General features: G+C 47.3%; 1 protein-coding gene across 6 annotated transcripts in view; it reads left to right on the top strand.

The window, feature by feature from the left end:
• Positions 1-19,355, top strand: part of PHC2 (polyhomeotic homolog 2) — a 690,492-nt gene that overhangs the window by 500,446 nt on the left and 170,691 nt on the right. The window contains exon 1 of one of the 6 annotated variants that reach the window (XM_086922219.1): positions 12,079-12,231. The exons of 4 other annotated variants lie outside the window; for them this stretch is intronic. Coding sequence is in view for 1 of the 2 variants with exons in the window: in XM_086922218.1 (XP_086778344.1) it covers positions 13,490-13,556 (67 nt within the window). In the remaining variant the exon portion in view is untranslated. Of the gene's footprint in view, positions 1-12,078; positions 12,232-13,419; positions 13,557-19,355 lie in introns of those variants that run through there. One more of the 6 variants, XM_086922218.1, reaches the window with a different exon arrangement.

The following is a 19,355-nucleotide window of genomic DNA, read 5'->3' as shown; positions in this document are numbered from 1 at the left end:
ATTGTGTGAAGCTTTATATATATCTAAAAATTCACCAAGGGATTCTAAGTGTTGATTTGGACTGACAATATCTGGTGAATTATAAAAATTAATGAGTAAAAAAATAGGGAAGTTAGCGACCAACAGTTCTACTGCTAAGCAGTGTTGGGAACCTGACTCTAGCTGCTTTGCTGTACCTTTCATATTCAATGAAATTAGTAGGGCCAGACCTCCCTTCGCCCTCCCCGCTAAACTAGGTTTGGCAGGAATGCTAAAGTGGACGTACCCGTCTAAGAAAAGGCTATTTGCTGTATCCCAGGTTTCTTGTAGGGCTATTATATCATAACGTGTAACGAAACCCATCCAGTTCTCATCCTGGCTTTTCAGTCTGCTACCTGCGGTATTCCAACTGAGGATTCTCAAGAATCCCTATTGCGTAGATTAGAAGCAACCAAGTTTGTAGTGCCACATTGAGTTTGTAGTCAATCAGAATTTTCTAACTGAAGCAGGGGTGAGAAACGGTTTGACAAGGACAAGCCCCCACTCTCTGTAACTTCAGGGATTTGTGACGCTATGGGAAGTGAGGGGGGATACTGAGGTGAAATAACAGAGACGCTACTCTCAGGATGCCTAGCGAAGTCACACGGTCCTAAAGTGGGAGTATCTCTTTTAAGTGTTAATCTCTGGGTTCGGAAACATGTTTTCGGACTACCTCGGGGGGGATAAAAATAGCCAAGAGGTAGTGGTCTGATTCCGGTATTTGTAAGGTCAGACCCATCCCAGAACAATCTTTCAGCAACATCTCTCCCACAGAAATTTACAACAATACAGTCCCCTGTAATGTTCTTGACTCCGTGTCCTACCCACCCCACCCTTCTGGCCATAATAAGGGGGGGATATGTCGCTTTCCCCGCTTGAATAGTGTCTGCACCATTCCCTAGATTTCTCCAAGAGGTCCTCAGTTGTCTCTCTCCCATTGTGTTCAAGAGGTGGGACCCCGGTTAATACTGCCACAAAGGGGGCAGCATCCGGCGGAAGGTGCAACCTAGGGCCACTAGGGTTAAATGCAATATTGGTGGCGTTAGGGAAAAGAGCTTGTTTCTTATGAATAGTCAATTTAGCTGGTGCAACTCTTGAATGAACCAAGAGACTTCCTGTGCCAGATCTTGCAGTATCCAGGTTTCTTGATGGTGACAGAGATTTGTGAGACACATGCGGGCGCGGACTCCCTGATTGTACCAAGGGCTCTATATCTTGATTCCCAACAGTCTTCAGATGAATTATCGGGTTGCGCTCTAGGTTTCGAAATTCTTTTATAAAAGAGTCAATTCTTTCGCACTTCTTAAGTAAACCAGCTACGCATGTATTCATACAATCAATAATGTCTTTGCCAATACCCAAAAACAGAGGCTCTATAAGTGCATTGAACAGTTCCTTCATCCTATCCCCCAAGTTTGTAAGAATTACATGATCCTGTTCATTGTGCAGATGGTTAGCTTTGCGAGCGCGTTTTTTGGTCTTTGGTCTGTCTGAGCTTGAGGGTTCACTAGAGCTGGGACCCTCTACGGGTCCTAACAAAGAAGTGTGAGGCGCAAAATCCTGGATGTTTGGCACTTCAACGAGTGAGCGCTCAGATAAGACCTCTGTAGGTACAAATGGTGGATCTAGTGTAGGTGATTCATTTGCTCTTTCTAGTTCAAGCTCCTTTTCTGCATTAGCAATTTTTTGATTGATAGCACCGACTGCAGACGTTGGGTAGGAGATTATAGTATCGCCTTACGAGGAACTTTAGTATTTTTGGCCCTTTGACCCTCATTGCCCAAATGTTTGCGCTTACCCATGTCTGTAGCTTAGTGGAGTGGCCCAGCCCGGCCTCCTCTGGCCACAGATGACCCGCCCTCTGCCCGGGCTCAGCCCGGCGCCTCCCGCGTGCGTCCGCGACGCGGAGGGAGCTTCCTGTGCTTAAGCGCCTCCGGGCGCGAAACTGCCGGGAAGTGGGCGTGGACGCCGCCAAGCGTGCTGGGGCTGTAGTTCTGTTCAAGCCCCGGCCGCGATGTGAGAGCGGCTGAGTGGCGGTATGGTGTCCCGCTGCCCCAGCGCCGTGATCAGGTAGGACCTGCTGCCTGCTGCCGTTAATTGTTCCCCCGCTCCACCGAGGGAGCCTCCTGTGCTTAAGCGCCTCCGGGCGCGAAACTGCCGGGAAGTGGGCATGGACGCCGCCAAGCGTGCTGGGGGCTGTAGTTCTGTTCAAGCCCCGGCCGCGATGTGAGAGCGGCTGAGTGGCGGTATGGTGTCCCGCTGCCCCAGCGCCGTGATCAGGTAGGACCCGCTGCCTGCTGCTGTTAATTGTTCCCCCGCTCCACCGAGGAAGCCTCCTGTGCTTAAGCGCCTCCGGGCGCGAAACTGCCGGGAAGTGGGCGTGGACGCCGCCAAGCGTGCTGGGGGCTGTAGTTCTGTTCAAGACCCGGCCGCGATGTGGGAGCGGCTGAGTGGCGGTATGGTGCCCCGCTGCCCCAGCGCCGTGATCAGGTAGGGCCTGCTGCCGTTAATTGTTCCCCCACTCCACCGAGGGAGCCTCCTGTGCTTAAGCGCCTCCGGGCACAAAACTGCCGGGAAGTGGGCGTGGACGCCGCCAAGCGTGCTGGGGGCTGTAGTTCTGTTCAAGCCCCGGCTGCGATGTGAGAGCGGCTGAGTGGCGGTATGGTGTCCCTCTGCCCCAGCGCTGTGATCAGGTAGGACCTGCTGCCGTTAATTGTTCCCCCGCTCCACCAAGAGAGCTTCCTGTGCTTAAGCGCCTCCGGCGCGAAACTGCCGGGAAGTGGGTGTGGACGCCGCCAAGCGTGCTGGGGGCTGTAGTTCTGTTCAAGCCCCGGCTGCAATGTGAGAGCGGCTGAGTGGCGGTATGGTGTCCCGCTGCCCCAGCGCCGTGATCAGGTAGGACCTGCTGCCGTTAATTGTAACTTGAAAATTTCAGAATGGAGCACGAAAGAGAAAAAGATTTGGAGGAAAAGAGACTAGCCATTGAGGAGGAGAAAGTTCTTTTGGCTCATGAGCTTGGTCTAAAGGAACTGGAAGTGAAAGCAAAGAGGGTTGATTCCAGAACAGGTGGTGGCAGCATAGCTTCAGTGCAGTCTGAGGGAAAAGTGCACCTACCCAAGGGCCTAGTGAAGGATTATACCAAGGAGGAGGATATAGATAGGTGGTTTCAGAGCTATGAAACAGCTTTACACATGAACAGGGTCCCTGATAGAGATTGGGACAGGTTTGTTGAAGCAATTTGAAGTGGAGGAAAGGGACACCCTGTTGGCCCTAGGTACTGCAGAGCATCTCAGCTACTCCAGCATGAAGGCATCCCTGATCAAGAGGTGTGGTCTTACTCCAAGCTGAGGAGCTCATTGATTGGGTTCTGGCTGCCAAGTTTCTCAGCACGTTTGACCTAACGTCTGGGAGCTGGCAGATTTCTTTGATCGAGAGGGCACAAGAGAGGTCAGTGTTCTCAACACCAGAAGGGCACTCCCAGTTCTGGGTCATCCCTTTTAGGTTGAAAAACGCCCCTGCCACATTCCAGAGGTTGTTCAACCAGGTCCTGGTTGGTTTGGAGAACTTCAGTGTCTCCTACCTTGACGACATTACAGTTTTCAGCTTCAGTTGGGAGGACCATTTGTACCACCTTCAGGAGGTGTTTAAGACCCTACAGAGCACAGGCCTCACTATCACTATCAAGGCAAGTAAGTACCAGATAAGGCAAGGGTCTGTGGTGTAGTTAGGACACCAGGTAGGGTGCGGCAAGGTGCAGTGTATTTGAACGGTAGTACATGTACTGTTGTGTTCTACATGTCCTGGTAGTGAAATACTGCTAATTTTGTTTTTTTCCCTACAGTGAGGCCTATCTACCCCATGGGTTAGCATTCGATCTGCCTTGGAACCTCTCACAAGTGTATCTTCCAATTGGGAGCTGATAAAAAAATTAGAGTTTGGTGTCTCTGGACTCAAAATTTAAAAATACATATTTTAGTAAAGTTGGTTTTTAAATTGCAGGTCTGAAAATGCCACTTTTAGAGAGTGGGCATTTTCTTACTTAACCATTCTGGTCTCTGTCTGTCCCTAGAATACATGTCTGGGTTAGATGACAATTGGGCTTTGTGAATTCGTTTTAGACAGTCACACACAAAGGGAGCTGAGGTGTGCTCTGCATATCCTGATAGCCCATCACCAGGCTGATGGATCTTCCTGAGCTAGAGTAGTGGGAGGAGTTGACACTTGCACCTCAATGGGATGTGCCTGTCACTTCGCAAAGCAGTATCTGCCCTCCTGTAGTGTGTCTGGAGCCAGGGCCAGGAAGGGCAGGGTCTTATGCACTACAACAACCTTTATTTGAAGTTTGTCTACTTCAAAGGCTGAAATGGGTATACGTACTGAACCTCTGACACCATATACTAGGAGCACTTCTGGATTGAGGACATTCTTCCAGAAAGAAGAGCTGTGTTGCTGTCGGGAGGGACTGCCACTTTGTTGTTTGCTTTGCTGTGCTGGCCTGCTGCTGCTTCTCTCCTGGGAGATAAAGGACTGGGCCTTGCTTTCTACATCCTGCTTTCAAAGTTTCTCCAAGGGCTTGAGTTGAGCTTGCCTCCTGTTAAAGTCTCAGGGTCACCAAAGACTTTACCCTTAGCAGCTAGACTCTTCTGCTGAAAGCCCTACTCTTCATAGTGGTGCTAAATCCAGTTCCTGGGCCCTTAGAATTGAGTTTCTGTGTTCAACAAGAAGAAACCAGCACATCGACTTTGAGTTGGACTTCGGAGCCTGCCCCGCTTTCCGACACTGCGCCGCTGCTTGCACCAGAGCTGTGGTCCCCGCTCAATGCAATGACCGCGACCTGCTGCGCAGGTCCCGATAAACAAAAACAGAGGGAATCCCAAGTATCAAGTAACCAAAGTACATGGCTCCCGCCTCCGCCGGCGCACCGGTGGCCCCATGGTGTGAAATCGGCGTTGTGTGGCTTGACTCTTCAGACTTCAACTCCACACCACCAGTGGAACCGATGCCTTGCTGCCAATGCCGCATCACCTCCCCTGTGCCGTGCAACGTCCCGAGCACTGACGTGCCAACGACCTGCACGGACATTAAGGAACTGACACTGCACCGACCCCAGCGACACCTCACCTGCCCTGTGCCTTGCAACATCTTTGTTTCATCATCGTTTCCAAGGTACTCTCACCGTGGTCTGTACGACTCCGTAGTGGCCCATGCTCCATCGCAATCGACCCCGAACTTGTTTTTCTAAGTGCTGCAACTGCTTTTAATCTTTGAGAATTCGTATTTTGATTTGTGTATGTCGATTTTTTGTCGTTTTAGTCTTGTTTTATTGAGATAAACTTTAGCTATTTTGTAAACTTGTGTGTGTTTGTGTTTTCTACACATTGCCTCTCAAAATAAGTATGACTGCTCTTGCCAAGCTACTACGGGGTGAGAACAGGTCATTCTGAGTGTTTAACTTACTTACTCTGACTAGAGTGAGGGTTCCTGCTTGGACAGTGGGCAAACCACAGCCAACCAGAGATCCCATTTCTAACTCTACGCCCTTCCTCCAGGTAAGAGTGGAGAGTAGAATCTGTGATGAGTGAGACCTGGTTATTAGCAGCTTTACTGTGACCGTTTTTTAGCTGCTGGTGACATATAAATTGGGAGGGCAGGCTGGTTGAATTCTTCACACAGAGCCTTGAAAGATTTGGATATGCAGTCAGAGAGGACATGACATACTACTTGTATAACCCAGTCATGCCTTTAGCAAAATGATATGCCAGTCATATTAGCGTACTATTTTCGGGAGTCTCCATCTGCGTGAGGCAGTAGTAATATATAGCTAGGGCATGACCAATCTCTGTGTCTCGTCTGGCCAAATTTATCATTTGATAGCAGCATTTATTGGCCAGAACTGCGATATGGGTACTGGTGATGGTAGCATACTAAAGAGGTAATTGTATCTCAGAGCCACCGACATCTTTATAGTTGGGATATGACCCCACGATTACAACTGCAGTTTGCTCATTTTTAGGTCTCGGCGTCAACGCGCGGAAGCGCGTCTCCGCCGAGATCTTTTGTCAGCGACTATCATTCCCAGGAGACAGTCCTGGCCACGCGCATCCTTCCAGGCGATTTGTAACTGGAACGCGCGCTGTGGCCAGGCGCTGTCTCCTGGGAAGCGCAAGCACCACACGCATGCGCATACACACACACACGCGCCCATGCACGCACGCACATACATACATACAGAGACACCACCCCTGACTCATACACACACGCGCGCACACACACAAGTGCACCGAGGCCCCCCCCTCCCCCTCCCCCGCCGTCACCGTCGCACACATACATACACACACACACACACACACGAGCATACACACACACAAGTGCACCAATCGCGCTCCAGAACTTACCTTACCTCAGCACGCGGCGCCCAACCTCCTGCTGGCGCGGCCCCGGGGCTCTACACCGCTCACAGGAGCCCCGGGCCGCGAGACGCTACGACTCCGCCTGCCTCCTTTTCCGGTGTGAACGTGGCCCCGCCCCCGTCACAGGCGACCGTGCCTGACTTCCGGGGCGGCCGCGAGTTCAATGAAATGCAACAAATACCATAAATGCAATTGTATTCAATAGCTGATTAATAGGTTTTCCAAGCCCTCACCTAACGGTGTTTAAACAGGATTTAAATTAATGCTTACAATTCTGCCCGGAGCATCCTGCTCCTACTTCATTCTAAGAACAAAGTTACCATAACTCCTTGCTAAGCAAAGCTCAGCAGTTGTATGCACCCGTGTTTCATCTGCCAACAATTTACATGTTTAAATTATGAATGGTTGAGTATGCAATCATCCCCTTTTGCACAACACAAATACAACACAGGCAACGTTCCAGGGATTCGCTGTTAGTTCTCAAAATGGACACTGATGAAAGACGCTTTGTTTACATCACCCATTGATTGAACTCATGCAAGAAAATCGATTGCCGTACTGCCAAATTCTGTCTCTCTCTCGTTGAACCCGCATCAACATTTTGGATTAAAGCATACAGTGAATTCCAACAGCCCTCAAGCCAACGTGCGATAGAATGTGAACGTTTATATTCAAACATATTCAGAAGGACGCGACCACAGAGTTAAAAACAAGCATTGGAAAAGCCAATAGGTTTCGTCTACATAAGGTATTGGGTTTGTCAAAGCTTGGTGGTGGTGAGTGGTGAGTGGTGAGTGCAGAGTGGTGAGGGCAGAGTGGTGAGGGCAGAGTGGTGAGGGCAGAGTGGTGAGGGCAGAGTGGTGAGGGCAGAGTGGTGAGGGCAGAGTGGTGAGGGCAGAGTGGTGAGGGCAGAGTGGTGAGTGAAGAGTGGTGGTGAGTGCAGAGTGGTGAGTGCAGAGTTGTGAGTGCAGAGTGGTGAGTGCAGAGTGGTGAGGGCAGAGTGGTGAGGGCAGAGTGGTGAGGGCAGAGTGGTGAGGGCAGAGTGGTGGTGAGTGCAGAGTGGTGGTGAGTGCAGAGTGGTGGTGAGTGCAGAGTGGTGGTGAGTGCAGAGTGGTGGTGAGTGCAGAGTGGTGGTGAGGGCAGAGTGGTGGTGAGGGCAGAGTGGTGAGTGGTGCAGAGTGGTGAGTGGTGCAGAGTGGTGAGTGGTGCAGAGTGGTGAGTGCCGAGTGGTGAGTGCCGAGTGGTGAGTGCCGAGTGGTGAGTGCCGAGTGGTGAGTGCAGAGTGGTGAGTGCAGAGTGGTGGTGAGTGCAGAGTGGTGAGTGCAGAGTGGTGGTGAGTGCAGAGTGGTGAGTGCAGAGTGGTGGTGAGTGCAGAGTGGTGGTGAGTGCAGAGTGGTGGTGAGTGCAGAGTGGTGGTGAGTGCAGAGTGGTGGTGAGTGCAGAGTGGTGGTGAGTGCCGAGTGGTGAGTGCCGAGTGGTGGTGAGTGCAGAGTGGTGGTGAGTGCAGAGTGGTGGTGAGTGCAGAGTGGTGGTGAGTGCAGAGTGGTGGTGAGTGCAGAGTGGTGGTGAGTGCAGAGTGGTGGTGAGTGCAGAGTGGTGGTGAGTGCAGAGTGGTGGTGAGTGCAGAGTGGTGGTGAGTGCAGAGTGGTGGTGAGTGCAGAGTGGTGAGTGCAGAGTGGTGGTGAGTGCAGAGTGGTGGTGAGTGCAGAGTGGTGGTGAGTGCAGAGTGGTGAGTGGTGAGTGCAGAGTGGTGAGCGGTGAGTGGTGAGTGCAGAGTGGTGAGTGGTGAGTGGTGAGTGCAGAGTGGTGGTGAGTGCAGAGTGGTGGTGAGTGCAGAGTGGTGAGTGCAGAGTGGTGAGTGCAGAGTGGTGAGTGCAGAGTGGTGGTGAGTGCAGAGTGGTGGTGAGTGCAGAGTGGTGAGGGCAGTTTTATTTTTGATTTAAAGAAAAAAAATGTCATGAGCAATGCCAATAGCTCTACCTTTAATGATGCCGAGACCATTGCATTGCAAATGCTTGTTGTAAACTTTCTGTACATCTGCTCATCACCATCGACATATTGTCCTTGATCATCATGTGTAAGTTGCATCTAATAGAAGTTCCCAGATAGTTAATCTTGTGGGCATCTAACAAAACGGATGCATGTTGAAAGCGCTTATGTTGGTGTGAGCCGTCATGGATAAGGCTTTGCTTATAGTCCAGTTAATTTTATAACCAGAGGCCCCAGAGAAGGCAGATGCATAGAGTTCCATGATGAGACTATTGTAAGAAGTATGTAATTTGAATAAAGAATTATCTTGAGGTTGCGGGCTGGAATGTCAATGCCTTGTATTTTGTCTGCAAAAAAACTGAGTTTGGTCCTGGGACAGGGGGTCAACTGGACCGTGATATAGTAGAACAAAAACAATGTTGTCCCCCAGGATAATTTTCTCTCACAACTTTGAGAATACAAACAAGGGAAAGAAACCTATTGTTTGTATGGGTTATTTTATTTAAACCCTTTTAGCAATTTTTTGTTAAATCATTTTGAAAGGCATTTTAAGGTTGAGAAAAACACTACTTACACACATTTACACTATTTACAGCTATCATACAAACAATTCTATACACAAGACAATATCAATATATACAAATGAATTCACAGTTATAAGCAAGCTTCTTTTACAATAAGAAAAACAACAATTTTGTTCACACAAATAATCAATCTTTGTGAAAAATTCAACTTATTAGAAAGCCCAACCAGGGTCAAAACAACAGGAAGAGGCAACAGAAAAATCACTTTGTACTCAACAATCAGTTACAGTTGACAAATGACTGTTAACTTTGCTTAATCAAAAGTGCCTATTCGCCGTTATGCCGTATTTTGTCTGAGCAGCGTAATGCAATCTCGAGTGGTTCCAGGGCCAATATAAAGAGTAGTGGTGACAGTGGACATCCTTGTCTCGTCCTGCAGCCAATGGTGATATTTCGTAATAAAAAAACTGTTGCAGTCAACCACGGCTGCGTCCCAAGTGCCCTGTACTGGCACTTCAGAATCTTGAAACAGAGAAGATATATATCGCAACTACAACAAATTCCTGCTGCTGGATGTTCCGCCCATGTTACAAGGGACATGTGATGAGGAGAAATGGGTGAATATTAACTACTCCACTCGAGGCAAATGCAGTACGCTTCGTTCTTCATGATTTCTGAAATTCCCTGAATTCACACAGCTATTGCCCACATCTCAGTGAGCAACAACCTGCTACAACTTCCTGCAGCAAGCAACCATGGAGGTGAAGGCCAAGAACGGTGGTGCACCGTCGACAACAGCACTCGCCCTGCAATTATAAATCCTGCTTTGATAAGGGAGCATTAGAACTGAGCTTGCCACAACCAACATGGATTTTTCACTATTGCCTTCTCCACTTTAGAGTGATGATAGTAGACAGAAGGTCACAAAGATATGCTTATCCGACTCTTCAAGGCATTCAGAGCTAAGCATTCCTGCACAATGCTGCCTGCATCCTTAAGACTGTGTATGGGCTGCATATTACTTAATCGAGTATGATGACTTAGTAGCTGGGTCTGGTGGCTTAGTGGACTAATCACTAATGCATCCACTACAGGGGCCTGTGTTTGGACTCATGGTCACAGGTTCAAATCCCGGCAGGTCCACTCAGCCTCTCATCCGTTCTGAGGTCGACAAAATAGGTACCGGTGGGTTAGAATAAACTCTGTTATTAAGCGCCAAGATGCCCCATTGGGGGTGAACGTGTGCTTCACAAATACATATGTTATGTTGATATATTATTACTTGTTGATCAATTTATGAACTCCCCAGTCTCTCGTGGTGGTGCTGCATGCTATGTTTGCCTTTACTTTTCCCAGGTCTTTGCATTCAAGAAGTCCTTATTGCATTATGGTAGATGTAGTACTTGCATCTTCCATTTCATTTTCAATCTTCATTTAACTGTAAAATACTGACCAATTTTCAATGAGGTAATCTACTTCCATTCGAATTTTTATTTTCACCAGAGTACTTTTCGGGCATTATGATGTTTCCTTGCTATTGAAGCTGTTCTTGGGACCTTATTGGGTTGTGCTGACCTTGAATGCAGCAGAACAATTCCAATGGCATTCGTCCAGCGTGGGAGCAACCCCTCTGCACAGACCAATGGCCCCATTTTTAAAACCCAAATAAGGAATTGTTAATAAAGCACTTGCTCGCTGAGGTTTCATGCCAGTTGTAATTACGCCTCTGCACTGTGCAACTATGAGTTTTTGTCCCTGGAATTTCAGGTTACAAATTCCAATCCCGGGGACAAATCAGCTCCTGTTTTCCACCCTCTCGGAGGAGGAGACAAAGCAAAACCTGGGATGGATGAGCTAAACCCACGCGAACCTAAGGAACTTGAGAGCTCCGGCAGGCGGGCGGGGGGAGGGGAATGGAATCTACATTTGGATGGGTCTTTGGGAGAGACCAAGTAGTTTGTCAGGGTCAAGCATTGTATTTATTTTTTTAAGCACCAAACACGGTATAACCGTTCCGGTTTTAGAAATATGTGCTGCATTGCTCCCCTGATGTGCTTTCAATGAGAGAGACCTGTAATTACCTTTGTAGGCGATAACTCGCACATTATTGTATTGTCACTATTTCGCACACTTCCGAGAACCGTGAAAAAAAGCGAAGTGACATAACGATAGGTACAAATTTCACCTCAGAACACGAGACATTTTCCACATTGTAAATAAAAAGATCCTTCTGTTTTTCTAAATCCGCTTTCCTTAATTAGAAGCCAATTACGTGTGTGGCCAATGCTCTGCTCACAGTGCTGTTTAAAAATAATACAGTCCATGGAGTTAAAAACACGTGGACACGCATCCTTCCTGTGGGTGCTAGAGAAGCAGACCTTTGTGGGTAGAAGTTTCACTCGTGGGAGTTGGCAAATATGGGCATATTTGTCAGCCTTGGATAAGAAACCCTGAATTATAATGGCGGTTTCACCCATTTCACATCTTGTGATCTTGCTCAATGTGTATAATTTTTGTGTACCTTATTTCTACTGTCTGCCCTGACAATGAGGATCTACAACGTCTAGCATACTGAGCCATCTGTGTGCCTCTATATAAAAACGGAACATTTACGCTTAAATCCTTCCTACTCCATTCTGAATTACACGTTGAACGTTAAAGGTTTGGCACGCCGACAGGAAATGGCTTGTTTAATTAAAGAATATGTTAACCGGTAGGCCGGTCATGTCGCTCTGGATTTTTTTTTTTTTTATTAGAGTCTAGACACCATGTCGCTGGATGGCTGTTAAGATCCAGAGTGCCAACTTCAACATAATATAACAGGGTACCCACTTCCTATTTCAGTAGCGAAAGTACAGCTCTCCACTAGAGGAGAGCGCAGGACAGGGCCATACCAGGTTGATTCCTTGCTGGCATGTGGTTTTCTACAGCCTGTGTTTGCCGGAGGCCGCAGAACCAGCACAGAGGAAAGCTTTGTGTTTTTTTATGCAAATACAATAAGCTTCTAATGCCAGCAGCCCAGGAGGCAGCAGCATGCTTGAGTGGCAGAGGTGAAAGAGCAGGAGGAAGGGCCTTCCCTGCCCCCTTCAGTCCCGGGGGTTTTCGCTTAGTTGCCGCGAGATCAGGGGTAGGAATGCTCATTTGTCTCCGATGTTCGCCAGACAGCAGCACGGAGAGCTGGAATGGGGGGACGAGAGCACGGATTCAAGAAAGGGTGAACTGTGCCAGGCCTTTGCTAGCCCTTTAAATGTCCCAGGAGCCGACAAGATATGTCTGCTGCAGGATGTGAGGTAATTCTGTCGGTTTTTGTTTTCAAACTGCAAAATTATATAAACTTTACTTTTTCTAACTAATAAAGGGCTTAAGTTTGGGCTACTGGGAAATGCATTGGTAGATCGTGTGACTAATGTGGATGAAAGTTCACAGGAAGAAGTGGGCTGGTCAGTGGAGAGATGTCCTGGCATGCTGGTGCGTGTGAAAAGCCCGTGTGCACAGTCACTGAAGTGACTCTGCTTGTGATGTGACGCACTCATCCTCAGACCCGCTTGCCGTTTAGAGGCTATGACCTCCAGAGAAAACGTCACATTTCCCACGGCCACGCCTGCTTCTTCCCAATTCCACGCTAAAAACATTAAATGGCGTGACGGAAGAGCGACTCTACTTATTGGAACACCCAGGCTCACTTGAATTCCCCTTTGAAAGGCTGTGATGTTTTGGAGGATCAACACTCGAAATGTATTTGATTTGATGGAGAACAAGAATTCCCATGGCTGCAGCTTGCCACGCTGTACTTCGGCGTGTGTTGCGCCACCCGCGGACTGCAGCATCTCCTGTGTGTCCGGCGGGGGCCGTGGGAGTCAGGATGTGTGTAGGCGAGCTGCTCTCTTGTGGATTCCACGCCCTCTCGATGCTGCCAGCCCCGGTCACGCGGGAGTACGCGGAGGCGCGTCAGGCCGGGGTAGCTGTGGAGAGTCCAGTCATCTGTTTTCAAGCAAGGCATGGTTTCAAGAAAACCATGGACGGAAGCCAGGAAGCCTCTCTAAAACCTAACGTGATTGGCCTTTGGTACGGATGTGATCTGAACCCATACTCTCCAATCCCCGGCCGCCAATTCTCCCTCGCTCATTACTTTTGAGAATATTTTTTTTTACCCCCATCTCTTCATTCCGCGCATTTATTTTTATTTTTTTGTGGCCAAATGAATGTTTACAATAACTAGAATGCAGAGGTAGCAGAGCGATGTTTCCTGACACACCGCGAGAAGCAGGAAGTCTCACAAGAAAACCTAAAAGGGGCCTAGCTATCATTGGTGCAACAGGTGCAGTTGCACCGGGCTTTGATGTGTGACCGTGTGAGGCCCACTGCACTTACATTATGTTATTTTTACTAACCTGTAGGGGCGGCGAATGGAATAGTTGGCCTTGTTTGTATTATCGGGTATGGCATTGTCCCCCTTTCTAAGCGTCTGAGAGGTGGGGAGGGGTGGGATTGAAGGATGTTAAGAAAATCGGGGACTTGTTGTGGTGCTGCCAGCACCGATCCACTTTGATGGATTGCAGATGGAGAATTACGAAGAGACCCTTTTTTCATCAGTCCTGGAGCATTTACAGTACCTGTAAGTACAAACTGCTCGTGGTAGTTATCTTCATGTGAAAAATTTAGGATAATACTTTTAAGGTGGAGAGCTGCATCTATCTCAGATTGCATGTTTCACGCATTTGTAATTTGAACTAGTAACACACTTTGCTTGGGAACAGGTGGGGGAGAATGCATACATAAAGATCGCTTGTATTACAAAGTAAAGCACAGCACAGATATCACAAAATACATTTCCCCAGCATGGAAAGTGCAATTGAAGGTACTTACGTCGGATACTGTCGATGGCCACCGCCACACCCACCTAAAAATTGTTTCAGCAGCACTGGGGGGATGGGTGTCCAAAAATCCAAACTGATACCGTCTTAAGTACCTTCGATTATACTCCCATGCTTTTAATATCTATATACAAATAAGTAGTGGATACAAAGGGCGTTTGGAAGACCCTACTTTTAAGACTGGAGTGTATATAGCATTCATTTTGGTATTTAAAAAAAGCACCCAAGCCTCCCTCTAAAGCCTCACTCGGGAGCTCAACAAAAAGTGTGACTGATTGGGACGCCACCCAGCCTTGAACCGACTTTCAGACTTTATAAATGTTACTCTGTGGGGCGTGATAGCGTTGGAGCCCTTCACCCTCCTCCAGTAACGTCTTGTTCCTTTCTCGTGCGAGTGTCTGCTTGAGGTTCCCATTGTCGCTGAAGATGGTAGCGGGGTATGGCGAATCTTCATTTTGCATAAAATAAGCAGCCCTTTGGCCTCGCTTGCCGCCCTGTTCTCCAGGGATCTTTTGTGAGTTGGGAGAATGACTGCAGTTGTTAGGGACGGGGGCGTCTTCACAAATAGCTACGCTTTGCTCATTAATACCAGTCAGGCAAGCTCACACGTGTAGCCCATTGCAGGGCCATGACTGCAGATAGGAAGAGGCTTCACTGAAGGTTTTCGCTTGGTCATGGATATAGCTGTGTTTGTTGTGAAGTCGCTGATACTTGTGCGCTCCGGTCAGGCTGGTTACTCAGTAGGATGTCATAGAAAATGACAGTGATCATTTAAAATGAACATTCTGGCAGAGCGGAGTACATTATTGTGTCTACGGCATCCACGCCGCGAGACCTAATTAAGAAGGACAAACTCTCAAGACGTAGACGTAGACTTGGAACGTTCTGAGTGATGTGCAAGAGAAGGGTGTGTAGGGTGTAGTCTGCTCTTTTGGTGGGTGATCACATTGCAAACCTTTTTATTGAGAGGCACTTAAAATCAGTTTTGTGGCTGTCGGGAAAACCATCAGAAAAGAAGATGGAGGGTTTTCTTAAAGAGCAGTGACCACTGCCATTCATACACCAGAGTCTGCAAGGACTCAGCACCGACCCTTTCCCCTACCACACACAGTTATTCAGGACATCTGTCTTTTGTGTTTATAGAAAAATCCCTAGCCTAGCCTGTTGTTCCTTTAATTTGAGATTATTCTATGCGGTGGTAGATACTTTCTAGGTCTCAGCGAAGCCTGGGATAGCCGGTCTTCTTCTCCTAAAGCGACCATAAAGACCCTCTACTGGAAATGGGTCACCACTAGAATTAGCACTGATCCAACCCTTGGCAGGCTAACAGAAGAGTTCCTAAGACATAAGGATGTACCATCCCGGGAACTCTACCTAGATATGGTTTGGAAATCTCATGATAGGGCTCTATACTTTAGGTTCTGGGTAGGGGCCCTTCCAGTGCGCGCCTTAACTGCTTAACTCCTTAACCCACACAGAGTACCTCAGGGCTCCATCCTGAGCCCGCTGTTTTTCAACCTTTACCTCAGACCCTTAGCTGACCTAGCTGACAGCGTAGGACTCACCCTCATGACCTACGCTGATGACTCCCAAATTATTTTTTCACTGTCTGACTCAAAACCTTCAGCTCCTTCCCTTCTCAAACATGGGCTCCATAACATTTTCAGCTGGATGTCCACCAACCAGCTGAAATTAAACGGTGATAAAACCAAGATCCTCCTGTTAGGAAAAAATAAAGAGCTATGGAACTCTTCCCATTGGCCCCCCGAAATGGGAAATCTCCCCACTCCAGTAACCCAGGTAAGAAGCCTAGGGGTCATCATTGATAATGCCCTATCGTTGAAACAGCAGGCTCATAAAGTGGCAGGTCTTTGTTTCACCCTCATGAAGTGGCTGAAAAAAATCTTATGGATGCTGCCCCTTGCCACCCAAAAGACCGTAGTCAACGCACTGATTACATCGCGTCTTGACTACGGCAATATTCTCTATCTGAGCTCAAACCAGGCAGTCATCAAACGGCTACAGCTGGTTCAAAACTCAGCTGCGAGACTCCTGTGCAGAATTCCAAAAACGGCCAGGGTGTCAAAACATCTGAACGATCTACATTGGCTCAGGGTGGAAAAACACATCAGTTTTAAAGCCCTGAGCTACATGTTCAGGATAAAATCAAAAACGGCACCGGAATATCTGCAATCACTAGCCACTCCCTACCTACCAGCGAGAAATCTGCGCTCCCTAACAGCAGCAAACTTCGCGGTCTCCAGGTTCAGACTGACAAGAATGGGAGGAAGATCTTTCTCTGTCAGAGGGCCTATTCTGTGGAACACACTTCCCCTACACATACGTAAAGAAGAAAACTACGCCAAGTTCAGAAAGAACATAAAGACTTGGCTCTTCCAGAAACAATTATGTTAAATCATGCTCATCACATACCTTGTGCTCAACCATATGTCATAGGCGCCGGGAAACCCTTTTTGGGTAGCTGCGCGCCATACAAGTGTAAAAAATAAAATAAATAATAAAAATAAACTGCTCACTGGAAGCCCCCGTCCCAGACAACCCCTTTTTGCCCCTTCTGTCAAACTAGCATAGAGACTGTATTACACATCCTGTTTGTCTGTCCGGCCTATTTGCATTAACACTTCGACTTCAAAGCCTTCCAAAATGTACCATTTGGACAGTGGCTGCTTCACTTTGTTGTGAGTGGCAAGGGGGCGCAGTGAAATGGTCTTGGAAAAAACGTTTGATTTTAAACCCATCCGTAGCAGTATTCCAGTGCTGTAAATTGTATCTCCGAATGATGTAAGAAAAATCATGTCTAACAGTAAAAAATATACCTTTCTGAGCAATTTCCTTAAGTAGTATGAGTAGGGGAAGAGAAGGGTGAGACAAACCAAAAGGGAAATAAAAGGGGAGGGGCAAAGCTGCAGCCTGATTGTGCTTTCATTTTAGCTTTAAATCGTTTTCTACCAATGTTATTTCATCCTAAATTAACCTGGGTTTATATAGCATTGGGTAGATGTTGTGGAATATGTCTTGGGTGAATTTTGTGGTTGGCAGACTCTGGGAGAAGGCAGGCGTGCCTCTCAGCACAGATGCAAATCACATCATAGTTTTTCGCCTACCCTAAACCTTTCTTGCTACTGTATATTTTATTTTGAAAGCAGCCTCTATTAGTTAGGCATGGAGGCTGCAGTTTTACTAGCTGATTACTAGATGAGATTAATTTTTAGCATTTACTAAAACCATGGCCACTGCTTGCGTTTGTAAAGGGAACTTGGAAAATCCGAAGCATGTTTATGGTTTTCTGTCGCCGCCCTCTTTTTTGATGTTAAGGCTTTGCTGGGTGTACCCCAAACCATTCTTCTCCATCTTGTGAGCTGCAGCCTACGTGTACCCCAGATTGCAGTGAGCAGAGTCCAGGAAGTGGTAAGGAGGCAGACTAGTGCTGTCTCTTCCCTAAAAAACGATTTTCCCTACCTGTGATTGTATTATCTTTTCTTTTTAAAATGTATTTAACTGTCTTTGCCTGTGGTTTTACAGTTGAAAATTGTAGTTTTAACCTGCCTGTGTTTGCATACATTTATCACCTGTTTTATGTTTAAACTTGTGGTTTTTCCTGCCTGTGACAGCTTCCATTTAACCTGTTGAATTGTGGGATTTGCAGTCCAAACTCTGTAGTTTTTCCCTCTCATTCCCTGTAACTACCAGTTTCCCCTCCAAATTTCTCCCTTTGCTCCGTGCTAAGTAAGACCTGTATGTTAAGCAGTGCACCCCCTGCCACCCTTTTGTGTTAACAAGTCAGTGACCCCCTCCCCAGCAACAGGGATATTCTAAATCAGAGAGTGCTCTGAGAAAACAGTAATCTGCTGTGTGCTGTTTAAACTGTATTTAATAGGGACTGTGCACTTCGTTTTTTCGAAGGAGAGGGAGTACAGTTTTATTCAAACAGTATTTTTAAAGGACAAGTGTGTTAGGCCCTTACCTGCAGAAGTCCAAAGTGTGGATTGAGCCTGTTTGTCTCCTAGGAGATTTCTGAATAGAGCAGCAGCTTCCAACTGCCTGAACAGAAAACCTTGTCTGGGGTAGCTGGCACCTTATACAGTCTGCTATTGTTTGGTACATGTGTACCCTGATTGGTGGTTGTATCTGGTGTTTCTATTGGATTAGGGTTAGTGTCCTCATTGGTTGGGTATTTGAGGGTTCTGATTGGTTTCTGGGTCTGTGATTCAATCAATGTAGGGTTCGGACTAGGGCTAGGGTTAGGGTTAGGATTTCTATTGGAAGTAGGGGCTAGGGCTTCCTGTGTTATTGGTTGTTGGGACTAGGGTGGGCCTAAGGCTAGCGTTAGGCCTTTAATTGGAAGTAGTGATTAGAGCTTTTGATGTGATTCGTTGCTGGACGAGGTGTGGGACTAAGAGTAGGGTTAGGCTTTCTATTGGAAGTTGGGACTAGGGCGTCCTGTGCGATTGGTTGCTTGGACTTGGGTTGGGACTACTGGTAGGGCTAGGGCCTCTATTGGACGTAGCGATCATGTTTTTTTGTAACGGATTGGTTGCTTGGACTAGGGCTAAGATTGGCTGTAAGGCCCTGGTCTCCTACTGGTTCCAGATTTTAGGGGTAGTGTTGTGAATGGATAGTGTTAGGGCTAGGGTTCCCATTGGCTGGAGGGTTTACCTGATTACTAGGGCTATAAAAGGCCAGGGTTAGGGCGTCTCCGCTAAGAGCAGAGAGGACAAGGGCAGTTGCCTGTTTGAGCCTGTTAAGGGCTTAGAGGACATGGGCAGTTGCATGTTTGAGCCTGTTAAGGGCGGAGAGGACAAGGGAAGTTGCCTGTTTGAACCTGTTCGAGACTGGTCGGTACCAGGGCCAGAAATGCTGCCCATGTTCCTATTCAGTAATACCTACCACAATTTATTTTCACTATAGATATGTACCTATCTTTGTGTACTGCTTTGTATAAACATGTAGCATAATTATGTTTTTTTAAAAATCTATGTACCTTCATGTTCTTGGATCTGTGTGTTACTTTTCTCCTGAAAAGGCATATCCAATGCACTACCCTATTTATCATCCTGTACCTCTATCAATATCTTTAAACTACATATACTTACCTTCTTTATGCCTCTATATACTTTCAATGTACTTATGGATCTATACATTTATTACTTTCTTCTAATTTGTTATTTTCAATGCACTACCCTATATCTCAGCCTATACTTCTCTCAATATATCTTCTTGACCAACTTTCTGACTCATCTCAAACTAATTTTCACTACTCCTTCCAATGCACTACCCTTTTCTCGCCCTATACATCTATCAATATATCCTCAACATCCACTCTCTCATTTATCTCAACCCCCATACCACTACTATGATCCCCAAAATAACCCTTTCTAGACTTTCTCCTACTCTACCCCTCTTTGCATCACCTGACACCTCTTTTACTATACTGATCCCCCAACACAAACCTCCCTGAACTCTTCCCTCTGACTCTTCCCCTCCAAAAACCCTTTCTACTCATCCAAAAGCCTGCTCCT

This window comes from Lissotriton vulgaris, chromosome 5 (assembly GCF_964263255.1).
Source record: "Lissotriton vulgaris chromosome 5, aLisVul1.2, whole genome shotgun sequence".
Classification (NCBI taxonomy): domain Eukaryota; kingdom Metazoa; phylum Chordata; class Amphibia; order Caudata; family Salamandridae; genus Lissotriton; species Lissotriton vulgaris.
The sequence above is the reverse complement of the archived record's forward strand: the minus strand, read 5'-3'. Positions and strand labels throughout refer to the sequence as shown.